Consider the following 14,571-nt stretch of genomic DNA (forward strand, 5'->3'; position numbering starts at 1 on the left):
TTACTGTGTTGTTTTAGACAAGGCTTTCCCAACCTTGGGCTCCCAAACCCATGTGGGGTTGCATGGAATTCAAATGGGGTCGCCTGAAACTTCTATTTATTGATCAATTAAAATCTATATTGTATATTAAAAGATATTGAACACAGGCTACTGAGGGCCATTGCCAATGACAAAACAAGAAACTTGCATCCATTGTGCAGAAATGTCATCTCAGCCTTTCTTCATCTGTCCACAATAATATACAAAAAAGCCTTAAGTGTGGTCTAAAATGTCTACTTGCAACACAGTAGAAAAACTATCTATGATTGAAAACAAATTAATTCAAGTAAAAAAGCTCTATGTGTTTTGGATATCTGGGGGGTCCAGAGTATCGTGAGGTCATCGTGGGGTCACAGGCTCAAAAAGGTCAGAAAAGACTGTTTTAGACGGTTAAATATTTGCAAACACATAATTGGAAAATGTTAATAAAACATTGATATGAATTTTTTTTTAAGCATTGATAAGCAGCACAATGTCATCATGTGATACTGTATGTGTTTATTATAATGCGTTGTCACATTGTTGTAGTCACAGTATTTGACCCTCTGCTATCACATATTTATCATATAACAACATTATTTATCTACGTATCTGTTTATACAGCAGCCTTCACTTGATGTTGGAGTCAAGGAGGAGTATAAACACTTACAGTATCTCTGCTTACAACTACAATTATAGTACATTATAAACAGTTTATTAATTGTTTATATACTGTTTTAAATTAGATATAGTGATGAGGACAGCACTGTCCTCCACAGCATAGACAAAAAAAAAAAAAAAGCTTTAACAGCTGGAAGAAAAGATAGAAGCATTAAAGATGTCACAAGAAAAGGGGGCAAGTCAGGTCGGGTCTTAATGGGAGGCATAATGAAAGTAAAAGCTAGATAGCTGTTCTCTTTGCACACGACAGGAATGATACATGAGAGAAAAAACATGTTTTACTTTTTAAACTGGAGCTTCTTTTGCAGATTTGCCCATTATTGCCCTTAATTTGATTACCTCCCCCCCCCCACACACACACACACACACACACACACACACACACACACACACACACACACACACACACACACACACACACACACAAAGGACCCATTATGTACAGTACTTAAATATCTCTCTTAGGCTCACAGTGTTCGGATGAGATTTGACCCTTTTGCAACAATTTGCATGAAGTGGTTGTTTATTGTGCTGTTTGAAGGGAACCGTCATTTGTTTATTCATGAATGTTCATTCACGTAAGCGTCGCTTGTATTGGGAATTCAACCTCCTGTGCTCTTCTGAGAGGGCTGGCTCCCTTGGCCTCAGACACTAGAGCCCTAAATACAATTTGCACACACACGTACACACAAACACACACTCCACATCCCTTATGTGACAACCAAACGGATGTAGCTGCAGAAAACAGGGCTGAGGGAAGAAGGAGGAAGCAAAAGAAAAGAGGGACCGTCTGTGTTGCAAAGTAAAATCACTGAAAAGGATGAGTCTAAAATTAGAAACAAGCACTTTTGGTTCTGCAAAGCTGGAGTGAATCATTTAAATTGTAGGCCTACATGAAAAATGATGAGGACAAGAGTCTAATAGAGGGAGGAGGAGGAGGAGGAGGAGGAACGGGAGGGGAGCTGGGGGGGAAGATGGACTTCAAATACAAGAGGAACACAAAAAGAAAGCAAAAACGACAAAATGATCATCTTTATTTGAATAAGCTTGTAGAAGAAATATGTATACATGAACTTTTCAGTCTACAATTATTCATATAAAAGCTTTATAAATTCAGTTTGATTCCAAAAAGTACTTTAAATGTATCTTTTATGTCATGAAACAGATGTGTTTTATCTAAAATAGACAATGAAATATAAGTAAAACAAAGGCAGATGTAAATCTACAAACCAACAGATAAGCACAAGTGTTTGTACGGTGCAAACATAAAGGGTGCTGAATCATAGGAAACATTATCAGAGATATTCTAGGTCATGGTTAACCCAGTGTGGCTGAGATGAGCTGTTTAATTAAGAGACTGAAAACCAATGAAAATGAAACATTCACTCACTTTAAAATGGACAAATAGAGATAAAAGAGTTCAAGTCCTCAGCCCAGAGTGACGATGAAGGCTCTGTACACCTCTCTGTAGGCGTTTCTGAGCAGAACATACGGGAAGCAGCTCTCCAGCATGTCTTGGCTCAAGAACGGAGACTCCTCCACAATCTGAGTGAATCAGTGATAAAAAAAAAAAAAGAGAAAGATAATGGGGAAAACTGGAGGTACTCTATCATTTTTTTATGGTTAGTACAAAAAATGCAGCTTTCTCTCTTATACTGAGGACATATCAGGGTTAGGGTTAGGGTTAGGGTTAGCATTCCCAGCATCCACATATGCTCCTTCTGGGGGGGGGGTTTAAGATGTCATCCACTCACACCTCAAATTTCTGACGCCAATCACAAACTATGTTATGCTGCAATACATATTTTAAACAATGCAATTGCCCTATGGCAAGGAGGACCACACTTAAGAGGTAAGAAAAGCTGCCTATCTCTGTTTGTTTTTCTTGCACTACACTCCTTGCAGTAAATTACTTAAAACATAAAAACAATCACAATGTCTGTGAATCTGCTGCTCGGACAGTTTTCAGTAACACTCTGGTTTTGTGTCGTGAAGTTGCACAAGTGACGAGGTGAACGAAAGGGTTCCAACTCCTCTTTACTAATAAAGATCTATTTCACTAAAAAGGCCTATAAATGGTCACACTGGCAGGAGGTAACATACAGGTAGGTACTACAAAACCTTTTTGGCATCAGGATTGATATTTCTTTCTCAACATGAAAACGGTAACAGTCCAAACCTCCAACAAAGTCTGACTGAATAGACATTGTGACTAATAATCAAAGTATAGAGAGAAAGACTTTCTCACCAAATCTGAGGGCAGGAAAGTATCAACAATTCTCTGAAAAATAGATTATGTTTGTAACCTTGAGAGGTGATTACATATGAACTGACACTTGTTTCCATCAGTAAAACAAAATAATGTTTGGAGGAACAATTGTTTGTTCTGTCTTGTTTTTCTGTGTTTGTTTACAAAAATAAAGTTAAAAAAAAAGTGTAAGTAAAGGCTTTGACTACGGCACGTTACATTTTAAAGATCACCGGCCCCACTATTGTGACCACTTGCCCAGGAACATTACTTTTGTCTTTACCTTGTCTTTTCAATACTCAATTCACTTGTCCGCAGATGTCTGAATTAATCAGCAGATTTGGCAAAAGATTGAATTCTCAGCTGCTTCGTGTTCCTGTCAACTCCGGCAGTCTCACCAGTGTGGCGAAAACTTTCTCTCATTACTGTTTTCATACTATCTGTCACTCTCCTTCAACCTCTCCGTGATGTTTCTCTTGGCTAAATGTTGATTTTGCGCAGCTTTTGGCATGCAACCTGTGATTCTTAAAAACATTTTACCATACAAGTTCATGAGAGAAAACCTGCACTGCAGTCTGTGGTTGGGTGTACAATCTGAATGTAGTGAGCATGCCCGTGGGAGTGACAGCAGTGAAGCTGTCACAGCGACTGCCTTCAATTATGACACACACACACACACACACACACACACACACACACACACACACACACACACACACACACACACACACACACACACACACACACACAGGCGCTTATGAAATGTTGATGCTGTAGCAGTAATTAACGAGATGATGTCACAAGAATCACTGACAAAGCACCCTATAGCACAGGAAAATGAATTGTTTGGCAAGTGGGCCGGTTATAATGTTGAGCCCTGCAATATGATGTATGGAAGAGGACGATGACTTGAGGCTTTTGAATAAGACCATACATGCATTAAGAAAGGGAATAACTGGAGTGACGTGGGTTAATTTTCTCATAGACTTCAATAACCTACAATCAAGCTCCTTTTTGTAAAACCTTTTGGCTATAAAAAGAGTTGAGATGTGCTTCATTATTAATACATGAAGGCTACATCTGTTTATTAATCCATGTATTCAAATTACAGTATCTATGTTCAGCTCATTCATGTATTCATTCTTGTATTCATTCTTGTATTCATTCTTGAATACATGTACCGGTAATTGCTGGTGGGATCACTTTATTGCTTGTTTTGGTATTTTTGTGGTCTCTGTGGACATACAAATTGAATAAATCCTGTCCTTTCTTTAATATGATACATTTGCACCTTCATAATTTTCCCATCGTAGAAGGCAACTCTAATATGCGTGCAGGATTTTTAAAGGTTTTTAATATACGTCAATTTTACTGCACATACTGTTCTTTATGAGATTAATTTTTTCTTGAAATGATACAAGTTGTCTCCTTACATTTGAAATAGAAGTTCCTCTTTACCATAAAGGGTTAATAGGGTGCCCTTAATGACTTTAATCATTAATTTACGAGTGCTTCGATGATAAGGAATAATCCTTTATAGAAAACACTGCAGGTGTAAGGGCTTATAATCAAGAGAAAAAACTCAATTAATGATGGGTCAGAGGTTTTTCCATCAGTCAGCTTATAAAGCTAGAAATTCCTTATTGTTAAATTAAAAATACACAATCAGAAATGGCCAACCTACCATGTGTAGGAGCAGATAAACCGACTCTCGGTTTTTGCTCTCTATTCGCTCCACATTTTGTCCCAGCTGAAGCAGAGTGGAGGAGGCCATCTGAGAAATAAAACAGAGGTTAAAAAAAAAAGAGGCAGAACATTTTTACACTGTGGTGGATTTCACCTCAAACACAAAGTCAAGGCGAGCAGTGAACTTGACAAAACATATTAACGGAAATATTGTCGGAGTAGTTTGCCCAAGAAATCATTCATCTGTTGCAGTATAAGACCTCTTTCTGCTAATGCCTTTCTGAGATTCTCTGCATGATGCCACCACCGTCTGTCCCTTCTTTGAAGCTAATTAATCATTCTGTGATAGAAAACTTTAATCTTGCATGTAATACAAAGCAAGGTCTCCTTTAGACATCTTCTTTAAGGGTGCAGGTCAATCAGATAGTCAGAGCTCATTTGAAGAGGGACTATTCAATCTATGTTTAATCTTTAAAGCCTTGAAAAGATAAAACTATCCAGTATTTGACACTTAGTAAAAAAAACCCTGAACTGTAAAATCATTTATGTGTGTAAACCTGCATTTAACCCAGAGTAATTCATGTATCAAACTACAATTTGTGAAGCCCAAAACTGTTACATAATCCACTTAATATGTGAGAAATGTAATAAAATGATTGCAACTCACCAGGAGAAACTCCTTGAGGTGCTGCTCTATGTTCTTGTTCTGAAATGTGAACATGGCAGCAGCCAGCTGGTTGATAGCTTTAGCTAAACAGTGGATGTTGTTGTTGTGGCCTGAGAAAATATAAAACACACATATTTAACCTTAAAAACTAGAAAGAAAAGATTAGCATGTCCTGTAATTTTAGCCAGGGAACGGGATGTTTTTCATGGCCCAACAATTGGAGACATTTCTTTAATGATGCATGGCACTAAAGAGGACACATACTGGGCATACTTCCTCAGGCTCACAGGATCCATTTATTTTAAACATACCAATGGAAAATACAGACAAAGAAAATAATCAGAGACAAAAGCCGCCCTGTGCCAACCGCTCTCTGGATGTTGTAGTCCTGGCTCGGGGCCAAACGTTTGGGGCCACATGCCAAGAGTAACTGTATCGATGCACGTCAGTAGAAGTTATCTGTAAACAGCGTCTCTCAGACGAAATGTGTTTCTCATTAACCACCATACTTTGCTTCCGACCATGTCAGTCACACTGGAAACACACTGATGATGCTAATAGGCTTAGCGTTTGAGGGTGGAGTACTGTTTTGATACACTATCAGCAGCGGGTAAGTAATCAGTGGAGGAAGCAAAGATTAGCATTTGTGTTAGGGCAGTCTGGAGAGCTATTAATGTCAAGCAGTTAGTAAGAGCTGAAAATGGATGAATGAATATGCACCTCCATGCTCCCGGCTGTAGAAGGAGTTGGGGTCCAGGGTCAGGGTAGGCAGGGACACGGCGATGTAGACGAGCAGCAAACAGGACAGCTTGTACTCCTCGTCAATTGACGTGTTATCTACAAAGAAAGCGTAAGGAGATGGAAGAACTCTATTTTTTTAGACTGACTTTAGATGTCTCTGTCTGCAGAAGCGGCACTAATAACTTAAGTGTTACCTGTCTGCATACTGCCAATAGCTGTGACGAGGGCAGGATCGATATCACATCTTAGCCCTGCAGCAGAAGCCAGCTCGAAAATGCTCAGAGTCACCTGTATGGACAGAAAGTAGTTCAAGTCTCCGGAAATGCACATTATATATCCACTAACATTAGGGTGAAAGCAAATGCTTGTCACCATTAGAGAAACTTATTCCAAAGCTTCTCTCTGACTATGTGGGCATTGTCATCACATTTTGATCAACATTGCCGCATGTGACCATGACTGAAGAAGTAATGTTGAGTTCTCTGAGTAATATTCAGAGGCGGGAGCAGAAGCCCTGCCATCTGAGCAAATTCAGTTCAACTTGTCCCTGAATGTTGTTCAAAGATGCTTCACTATTGATTTCATAGTTAGTAGTAAGCAGACACATGAAACATAAGCTGAGATTCCTCTGTTTGTTTTCAAGGCTATGAATGCATTGCCAAACGACGGCTCCATAGTGTTAGGTAGTGCCGTATTGTTAAAGAAATGAATAATATGATTTCTGCAGTTAGTTTTTAGTTAACAATCCTCACTAAACTCCCACATTGCAAACAGACAACCATGTTGGACAATGAGCACTGACCACTGTTAATACCATAGTCTGTAAATATGAATGGACGAAGCCTGAAGTTACAGCACCCATCTGTAACTACCGGGGGCTTTGGAGTCCAATCGATGGCTGAAAATGCTGTCTCAACCTAACTTTCAGTCGACCTAACAACACGTCAGCCTGTCAATCAGGTCAGCTACGCGTCTAGTTATGCATAACTCTTATCCTACATTAAATCAACTTCTGCATCGCCTTCAATTTTCAACACTGGCGGTTGACGCCTGGTTAATATCGGGCCGACAGAGCTAATGCTAAGTGTAAACACTGAGTTTTTTTCCATGACTGGATTGCAGAACAAATTACATTATACATTCCTGGTCCTATGATAAATTCAATGAACCATATTCACACCGAATCAGAAAAGTTTACAAAGAGTGACATTACAATATCTTAAATATTAAATACATTTTCTTACATTTTTAGATACTCACTATCATGCATGAAGACCCTGCTGTATATCACATGGTCAGAAAACTATGATGTATTTGTGTTTCCGATAGCTTTGAAGGATATCCAACTTTAAAAAAATGTAGTTTGAAGCAGGCAGTGCATTCTGAACTTCATGCTATTTATTTTAGTCATACAGTAATTTATTCATTTTTCTTGCTAACAAACTCCTTAAAAACAGCCTAGTGCTAATCTCTGCTGTTCATTGCATGTACCTGCCCCACACATATTCTCCTCTGTGTCACATTAAATCACTGGAGAGTGTCGTTGTGTTGACACACAGGTTTTGATCTCGCCCTATTTCTGGTTGTGTGCATGGTTGACCTGTCTGGGTAGAAAGTTTCCACTGATGTGGTCGAGAGTAGAGAGCTGCAGCAGGCCGCAGAGTCTCTCTCTCACGGAGGCATGAGGGGGCTGCTGACGTCTTTGGGGTTATCCGGCCTCTGCTGTGGCACGGCTGTCATGCTGCACTCAGAGGCCAGACGTAAGTGAAGGAGGGGGAGTTCATGAGTCACAGTCACACTGATGGCTCCACAGGGAGATAAGGAATTTAATTTGGATGGGACTACAGGAAAAAAAAAATTAAACTGTTTCTCTGCCACTCTCCCACTCACATCTAGAGCTGAGTTGTCTCATATCTGTATCAATGATATTGTGCCACACGCTGTGCTGCAGTTTGCAAAACCTCTGATGGCAAACAGTCAATTCTCAAAAGTCCTTAATGTTAATGTATTTGTACAAATGAAAATATGATATAAACCATCAACCTGAATTCTCCCACAGTAAGTTTGCCTTTTGAAAATAAACCCTTGATCTAATGCTGTTAAACTGTGGATGACTTGTACACAGAGAAACCTTGATACAGCACTCCCATTCCTCAACACATGGATTGATCTTTTATGGCGTTTTACCTTGATGTCGACTTCAGGGGTGATGAAGTCCCTCAGGTACTCGATGGGCCCAATCATGTATGGACAATGCTTATGCAGGATCTAGATAAAAGGATTATAGGAACTAGTATTATTAAGATCATGCATAATAAAGAAATTACCTTCTAGTAGTCTAGGGCGGTTTTCTCCTAGCTCTATATGACAGGTGATTGACAGTGCAAGTTAATATTATGAACCTGTATTGTCTGAAAAGCACTTTGAGATTAACTGTGCTGTTCTTTTTACAAGATGTTTGAAATAGGTTAATAACAAAGCTGATATTGGCAATTAATATTGCTTCTAACTTCATTGGTACATAACCCACTTACTTCAGTTGCATGACATGCAGGTCTCTAAGCATGTGAGTGAACCCTGAGATACAACTAAATAATCACTCCACTCTCCATGAGCTCAAGAATGAAGTATCACTCTGAATTTACCTCTCCTAGTTCAAAAAGTATACTATCACTCTGAATTGAATTTAAAAAGTATACTTCGCACTGGTTGGTTGTTTATGCCTGGTGGGAGTATGTAATGAATGATGACAACATGTTGTTGGGTATTACATCTTTGAGAGCGTCCTGAGCCATTGCTCTGAAGGACAGGATAACCCCGACGATTGTCATCCTCTTCAGCACGTTCTCTCCTCCTACAAGTGCAGATGAAACAGATCAGCATTTGAAGCAGTAAACCTCTGTCTTATATGGTACAACACGTGGCTGAATGTGTGACTATTTCTGTTTTAAAGTATGAGAACATGTCATGGCTGGGCAGATGAGATTATTACTGTGAAGTGTCTGACAGCTTTGCTGGTTATTTCTACCTTGATTAACCTCTGATGCTATGAAAAAATCAACTGTCATTCTAACACCAGGTGGTGTTACATTGCTGGCTTAGTTATATTTTTGAGTTCAATAAAAATTATCATTTGGGTACTGCTGTATTTTGTGACTATATGGGCTCCACAGGAGGCGATAAGGTACATGTATGGCTTTAAACCAGGAAGAAACTTCCAGTGTTGTAAAATGAGGCCAATGCACAAGTGCAAAAAGAAAAAAGAACATTTCCTTGAGTGTCGACTTGAGGCTGGCTGCAAACGCCAAGAAACCCCCCGTTAGAGCCAATTGTAAAAAGTTTATTTTTACAGCCCAGTTAAGCATGTTTACAGCCTGGCACAATAAACAGTTTGGGTCTCTAAAGCTCATTTCTATATTGGTAAAAATCTTTACCGGCCATGATTTTTTCTAATCATCCTTTTCATTATAAAATTGTAAAGAACTTGTCATAAATAGGGGCAAGGCTGATTTCACAGATAGGTGTGCATGTTGTAGTTGTTGCCAGGAGACTTCTTCTATTTTATCTTTCTTTGAACACTTTTTTCCTGTGTTGTTTCTATCTGCTTCCTTTCCTTTTATATTTCTGTATAATTAGTGAAGCACTTTTGATCTTTGTTAAGAAAAGTGCTACATAAGTAAAGTTTATTCTCATAATGATCATTACCATAGATTAACATCAATCCTCATTTATATTCTGAAAATGCATCTTTCTATTAGACTAATATGATAGCTTGCAATAAATGACTACTCTATGTAATAGAACATGGACAAGCTGTTCTGCTAAATAGATAAAGAAATATACATGTGTATGGCTGTGTGTAAGTAATTATGGTCTGAGTGATTCATCCATCGTACTCCTCTTTAGATTCCTGCCACGTTTCTCGTCCCCCTGACATCATCTTCTCTCACTTTATACATCTTCACTACCTGATCTCATCCTGTCTCCATTTCTCTACACCTACTCCTTTTATCTATTACTTTGCTTTCCACCCCCTACCTCTCATTCTTTCATCTCTTCCCCCTTCCCCTCTCCACTTCTCACCTGTCAGCCTCTTCTTCAGGTTGGCCATTTCTTCGGGCTTATCAAAGTTGTTCTTCATCTGTACCAGAACGTCCATATTCTCGATCACCATTTTCTGACAGGAGAGAGGGAAGTAAAAAAAAAAAAAAAAAGGTGATACAACCACCTTCGTGTGGGAGTCCTAATGGAGAGAGGTCATAACTGTGACAGATCTGCTGGCAGTACATGAAGAGTAGCTACAGTCAAATGTGTTAAAGCTTGGAGCATGACACAGTGCAGCGGAACTAACTGGCTTCTTGTGGATCAGATGTTATGAAAGACAAGATCACTTTGAAGCACAACATCTCAAGTTACAGAAAATCACTTCTAAATGAGTAAATCTATGTTGTCTATTTATTTATCTTTAATGAAAGACTTACAGTTCATTTGTTACTGCTATGTTAACGCACAGACTATACTTTTTTTAAACAACAAATATTTGTTCCAAACTTTGTTAAGACCTAGACCTGAAACCATCTAGCTACAGCTAACAACAAAAGAGCTAACCACACGAAGTGGTAGGAAGCTTGTTTGAAATAAAATGGCTAACCTTTGCTACAAAATAAATCACCTCTTGCTGTTACCTGTCAATGAAAACTATCCATGTTTAGGATATGTCATCATAACAAAGTTTGTCATTCCACATTAAAGCAAGCTCCAATCTTGACGGAGAAAACAACCTTGTTAAACTCAAAGCTAATAGCAAACTAGCTTTGTGGCTACATCAGGCTACTGGCACACATCCAATATTGTGTGGTTAAGCTGTTTTAACTGTTAAATGTATGTGCATTGAATTACAATTCAAATAATGAAATGAAATTACATTTTAATATTTTATTTTTTGTTATGACAATATTACATTGTAGCCACAGCTCATAATGCCTTGTTTCCTGTCATCCTTTGTGTTTGACTGAACGACTGGTTTGTTAAGGTTTTTTTAAATTCAATTTCTACCTCTTGTTCAAGTTGTTAATGACAGTTTTTATATTAATATAATTTTGTGTAGCTTATCTTGTAGTTTTTCTTCAGTTGAATCATAACTGAGGAGACTGACGCATTTCACGATACCAATTATATTTTGACAGTTTAAGGAGGTGCTGTGTTCCTTGTGTATTGAATGTCAGTTCAAAGTTGTCACACTACCCCCTCGACCTGGACACTTTTCTTTGTGTGAAAGTGAACAATAAAAATGTATATGCTGCCAGTTGTGATTGATTATTCAATTATCCCTTGCACATCTTTCACATAGAGGGCCTTACAGTTTTTAAAGGCATATTGAAGCTGCCAATTTTTATATCTGATGTTCATGTGGGTTACATGGCCGTTATTTCTTAAGGGGTTAAAGAAAATCATTGCATAACATGAAGGCATTACAACTTTTTATTTTCTTTATTCAGGGTCAGAAAGTCTTCCTGCTGCACACAAGTAGGCTAAACTCCATTGTTTTATACATTTAACTTGGTGATTCAGCCGACCACTGATCAAACCTAATCCTTAAAATACATAGATTTGCTCTTACTGTACCTTTAGTTCGCTGACTTGAGAGGTGATGTGCCAAATCAGGTTATCACTCAGAAACTTCAGTCCATATGCACCAATCAGCTCTGCCAGGGCTTTTAACTCTGCTCAGAAGATGACATGAATGATGACCATGAAGCCAAAACAGATTTTGATCTCAAGCAGCTGAACATGTTTACAAAAATGCACACAAGGACCAGGTAAAAATGAAGATGTTTTTCTTGCTTGTAGTGAGGATTTTTGACGTGACTCAAGTAAGAGGTCTGGTTCTCTGCCAGTGACAAAAACAACAAAGGACACAGATCCGATCTGATTCCTGAGAGTAGCTGAATCAGTGGGAGAGAGACAACTGCAGCTATTAGACCTTTCACTCAGCTCAACATCTCTGCCTGAATGATGATGGATAAGGATGTGTGTGGTTAAAATTGGAGGTGGTTAATGGATGGGCGAGTGAGTCACTGTGAGGCAGGCAGATACCTCACTGCAGAGTAAATATAGGCAAAGATGATGACATTGTGAGGGGGGCGTCTATTGAAGTGCAGTGGACTCTTGGGTACCATGTGTGTGTGGAGTGAAGTAAATATAGCCGTAATACAGTCATAGGGAGGTCCACTGCTCCTATAGTGTGGAGGCTGCACGGAGGAGAGACATGTGATGCTGGAATTATAATGAGGTATGGAGGGAAACGCTGGGGAGCTGATAAGCAATACTGAGCTTTACATTAGCCAGGCAGAGTCAGAGTAAATTGCATGACAGGCAGTGTGAATGAGAGCATCACACACACACCGCAACAATAACAGGTTTCACATCCTCATGAGCAACAGTTCTCCCTCTGCGTGTGTGGTGTCACAGTGAGAGGTATCTGCAAGTAGTGCCTTCAGGGAGCCGTCTCGTAAATCTTTCAGCCCTTCATCATAAAACCTTTAAGTGCTTCAGAGATACATTTTGATTCTGTCAAGTATGATAACTTTTGTCTGCAAAAAAGTCAAAATGGAGGAACACATACAGTAGCTCTCTCTTTAAGGCCTTCTTCCACCTGTCATGCAGACTTTCTCATAGAAGAAGACTAACATCAAATTTTTCCTAACTTGACAAACATTCTTCATACTTTTTGGGAGTTTAAATACATAAATTTAGTGTGCATTTAGTGTAAATCCCTTTAAAAGTGAGAGTTGTTGCTATGGCTGTTGTTGCTATGGCTAGGATATATTTGAGTTTACATAAGATGCAACATGCAATGAAAGCTTTGTTTTATTAGTCTTGCAATTCTTTTTTTTTGTATTACACTAAGTCAATTACATCAAGATGTGCAAAAAAGCAGCACGTCTAACTTTGTTATTAAAGATGTGATCATTCATCCAGATGTAATCAAAAAATCTACCTCGAGGTTCATATTGACTAATGAAACATTTCAAATCAAATTTCTGTGATTAAGCACTGGGGCCAACCTGATATATCAGAAAACTCCTCCGCTCTAAAAAGCGGGTCGCTGTCAGTCGTCTGGTTGACGAAGCAGTGCATCGTGGGACAGTGAACGATGAGGCAGTTACTGGCCTGGCGCAGGAGGCTCTCCAGGAACCTGAGAGTGAGAAAAGCAAAATCTTCAGACTTCAAACAACTTACTTCGAGGAGAAATAAAGACAGGAAATGAGGCAGACGGAGAGAAACCACAAAGACGTAATTATGGTTGCTACCTACATGTTGCTTCCAGTGCTTTTCTTTGCATGATTGCAACATTACAAATGTCAAAGATTCACTATCCAGTTGGATAAATTTGTTCTACATGGACACCTTTATACAGTTAATACTCTGTATAACACGCACACACCAGTTTGTGTAGAGGGTGGTGATGGTCTGTCCTCCTCTAGGGTCCAGTGGCTGCGTCTGCTGCAGAAGCACGTTCTTCACCAGCCGGGTGACGTCCACGCTGATGTAGCAGGAGAGGCTTTGCAGGCTGGCCGTGTAGGCTCTTAGCCCCGCCAGGAGGTCTGAGGGACGGGCTATCTCCTGGGTGGCCTGGTTGTAATTTGCCATTCTCACGATGATCCTGGAGAAACATGTTTAACCAACGTCACTTATCACCAAGTCAGAGTATAATTAAGAGCGGACAGATGGGACCTTAAAACAGATTAAACGAGCCATGGAGGCATGGAACAGTACGCTCATTATAGGTCAGCACAATCACTCCTGCAAGGTTCACTGCCATCTTATTTATGTTTTCAATTAAAACTTTCTCTTTCCGTCTCAGAGTGAACTGAATTTACAGTTTTTCACCTTGCTTGGACCTATCCCTGTTAGCATGCTGCAACTCAAGGGTGACAGGGGAGATAATCATCAGCTAAGACAGGGAGATGAAGCAGAGCACACAGAAACACTGGGTTGCCCTGGTACCAATCCCCTAATCTAAATAACCATAAGCACTAAAACAGAACTAGAGAGTGATGGATGTATTTTCAGATTTTTAAGGGGGTGCAACACAGTCTGACCTACAGGATAGAAAAGCAGGTTTCATAATAGTGATGGAGGAGACATTTTATAAAGAGAAAAGCTCCAAATGATTGACCACTGTGCGCCAAAGTGGGAATGAGGGAGAAAATGAAGTTTGAAGTGTTTCCCATTCCTCTATACCATCCTGGTCAGAGTGTTTAACATTTTTATAGCCTCTCTTCAGTGTGGACGTCAGCCACAAGTATTAAGTCAATGAGTTTGGATGTAGACTTCACCATTTAAAAACAGGGACATGATGCCATTACATTACTAAAATGAGAGACAATTATACAGCTCATTTACACACTGGCAGAGGGAAACATTTTGAATGAACAGCATGCCCCTAAAATATGAAAGTGGGTGTTTATGTCTTTCTCCATGACTGTAAATTTGAATACAAAACGCTGAAGTAAGGTGTAGAGCA

General features: G+C 39.3%; 1 protein-coding gene across 1 annotated transcript in view; it reads right to left on the bottom strand.

Annotated features, from left to right (window-relative positions):
• Positions 1-517: 517 nt before the first annotated feature.
• nckap1l (NCK associated protein 1 like) overlaps positions 518-14,571 on the bottom strand; it is a 28,698-nt gene continuing 14,644 nt past the window's right edge. Inside the window, exons 21-32 of the mRNA XM_061043198.1 lie at positions 13,489-13,707; positions 13,109-13,239; positions 11,667-11,764; positions 10,125-10,218; positions 8,813-8,895; positions 8,229-8,309; positions 6,236-6,329; positions 6,021-6,137; positions 5,301-5,410; positions 4,632-4,721; positions 1,091-2,244; positions 518-998 (exon numbers count right to left, since the gene is read on the bottom strand). Coding sequence (XP_060899181.1) covers positions 2,128-2,244; positions 4,632-4,721; positions 5,301-5,410; positions 6,021-6,137; positions 6,236-6,329; positions 8,229-8,309; positions 8,813-8,895; positions 10,125-10,218; positions 11,667-11,764; positions 13,109-13,239; positions 13,489-13,707 — 1,234 coding nt within the window. The 3' untranslated portion in view covers positions 518-998; positions 1,091-2,127. The remainder of the gene's footprint in view (positions 999-1,090; positions 2,245-4,631; positions 4,722-5,300; positions 5,411-6,020; positions 6,138-6,235; positions 6,330-8,228; positions 8,310-8,812; positions 8,896-10,124; positions 10,219-11,666; positions 11,765-13,108; positions 13,240-13,488; positions 13,708-14,571) is intronic.

Source organism: Labrus mixtus, chromosome 7 (assembly GCF_963584025.1).
Source record: "Labrus mixtus chromosome 7, fLabMix1.1, whole genome shotgun sequence".
In the NCBI taxonomy this organism is placed as follows: domain Eukaryota; kingdom Metazoa; phylum Chordata; class Actinopteri; order Labriformes; family Labridae; genus Labrus; species Labrus mixtus.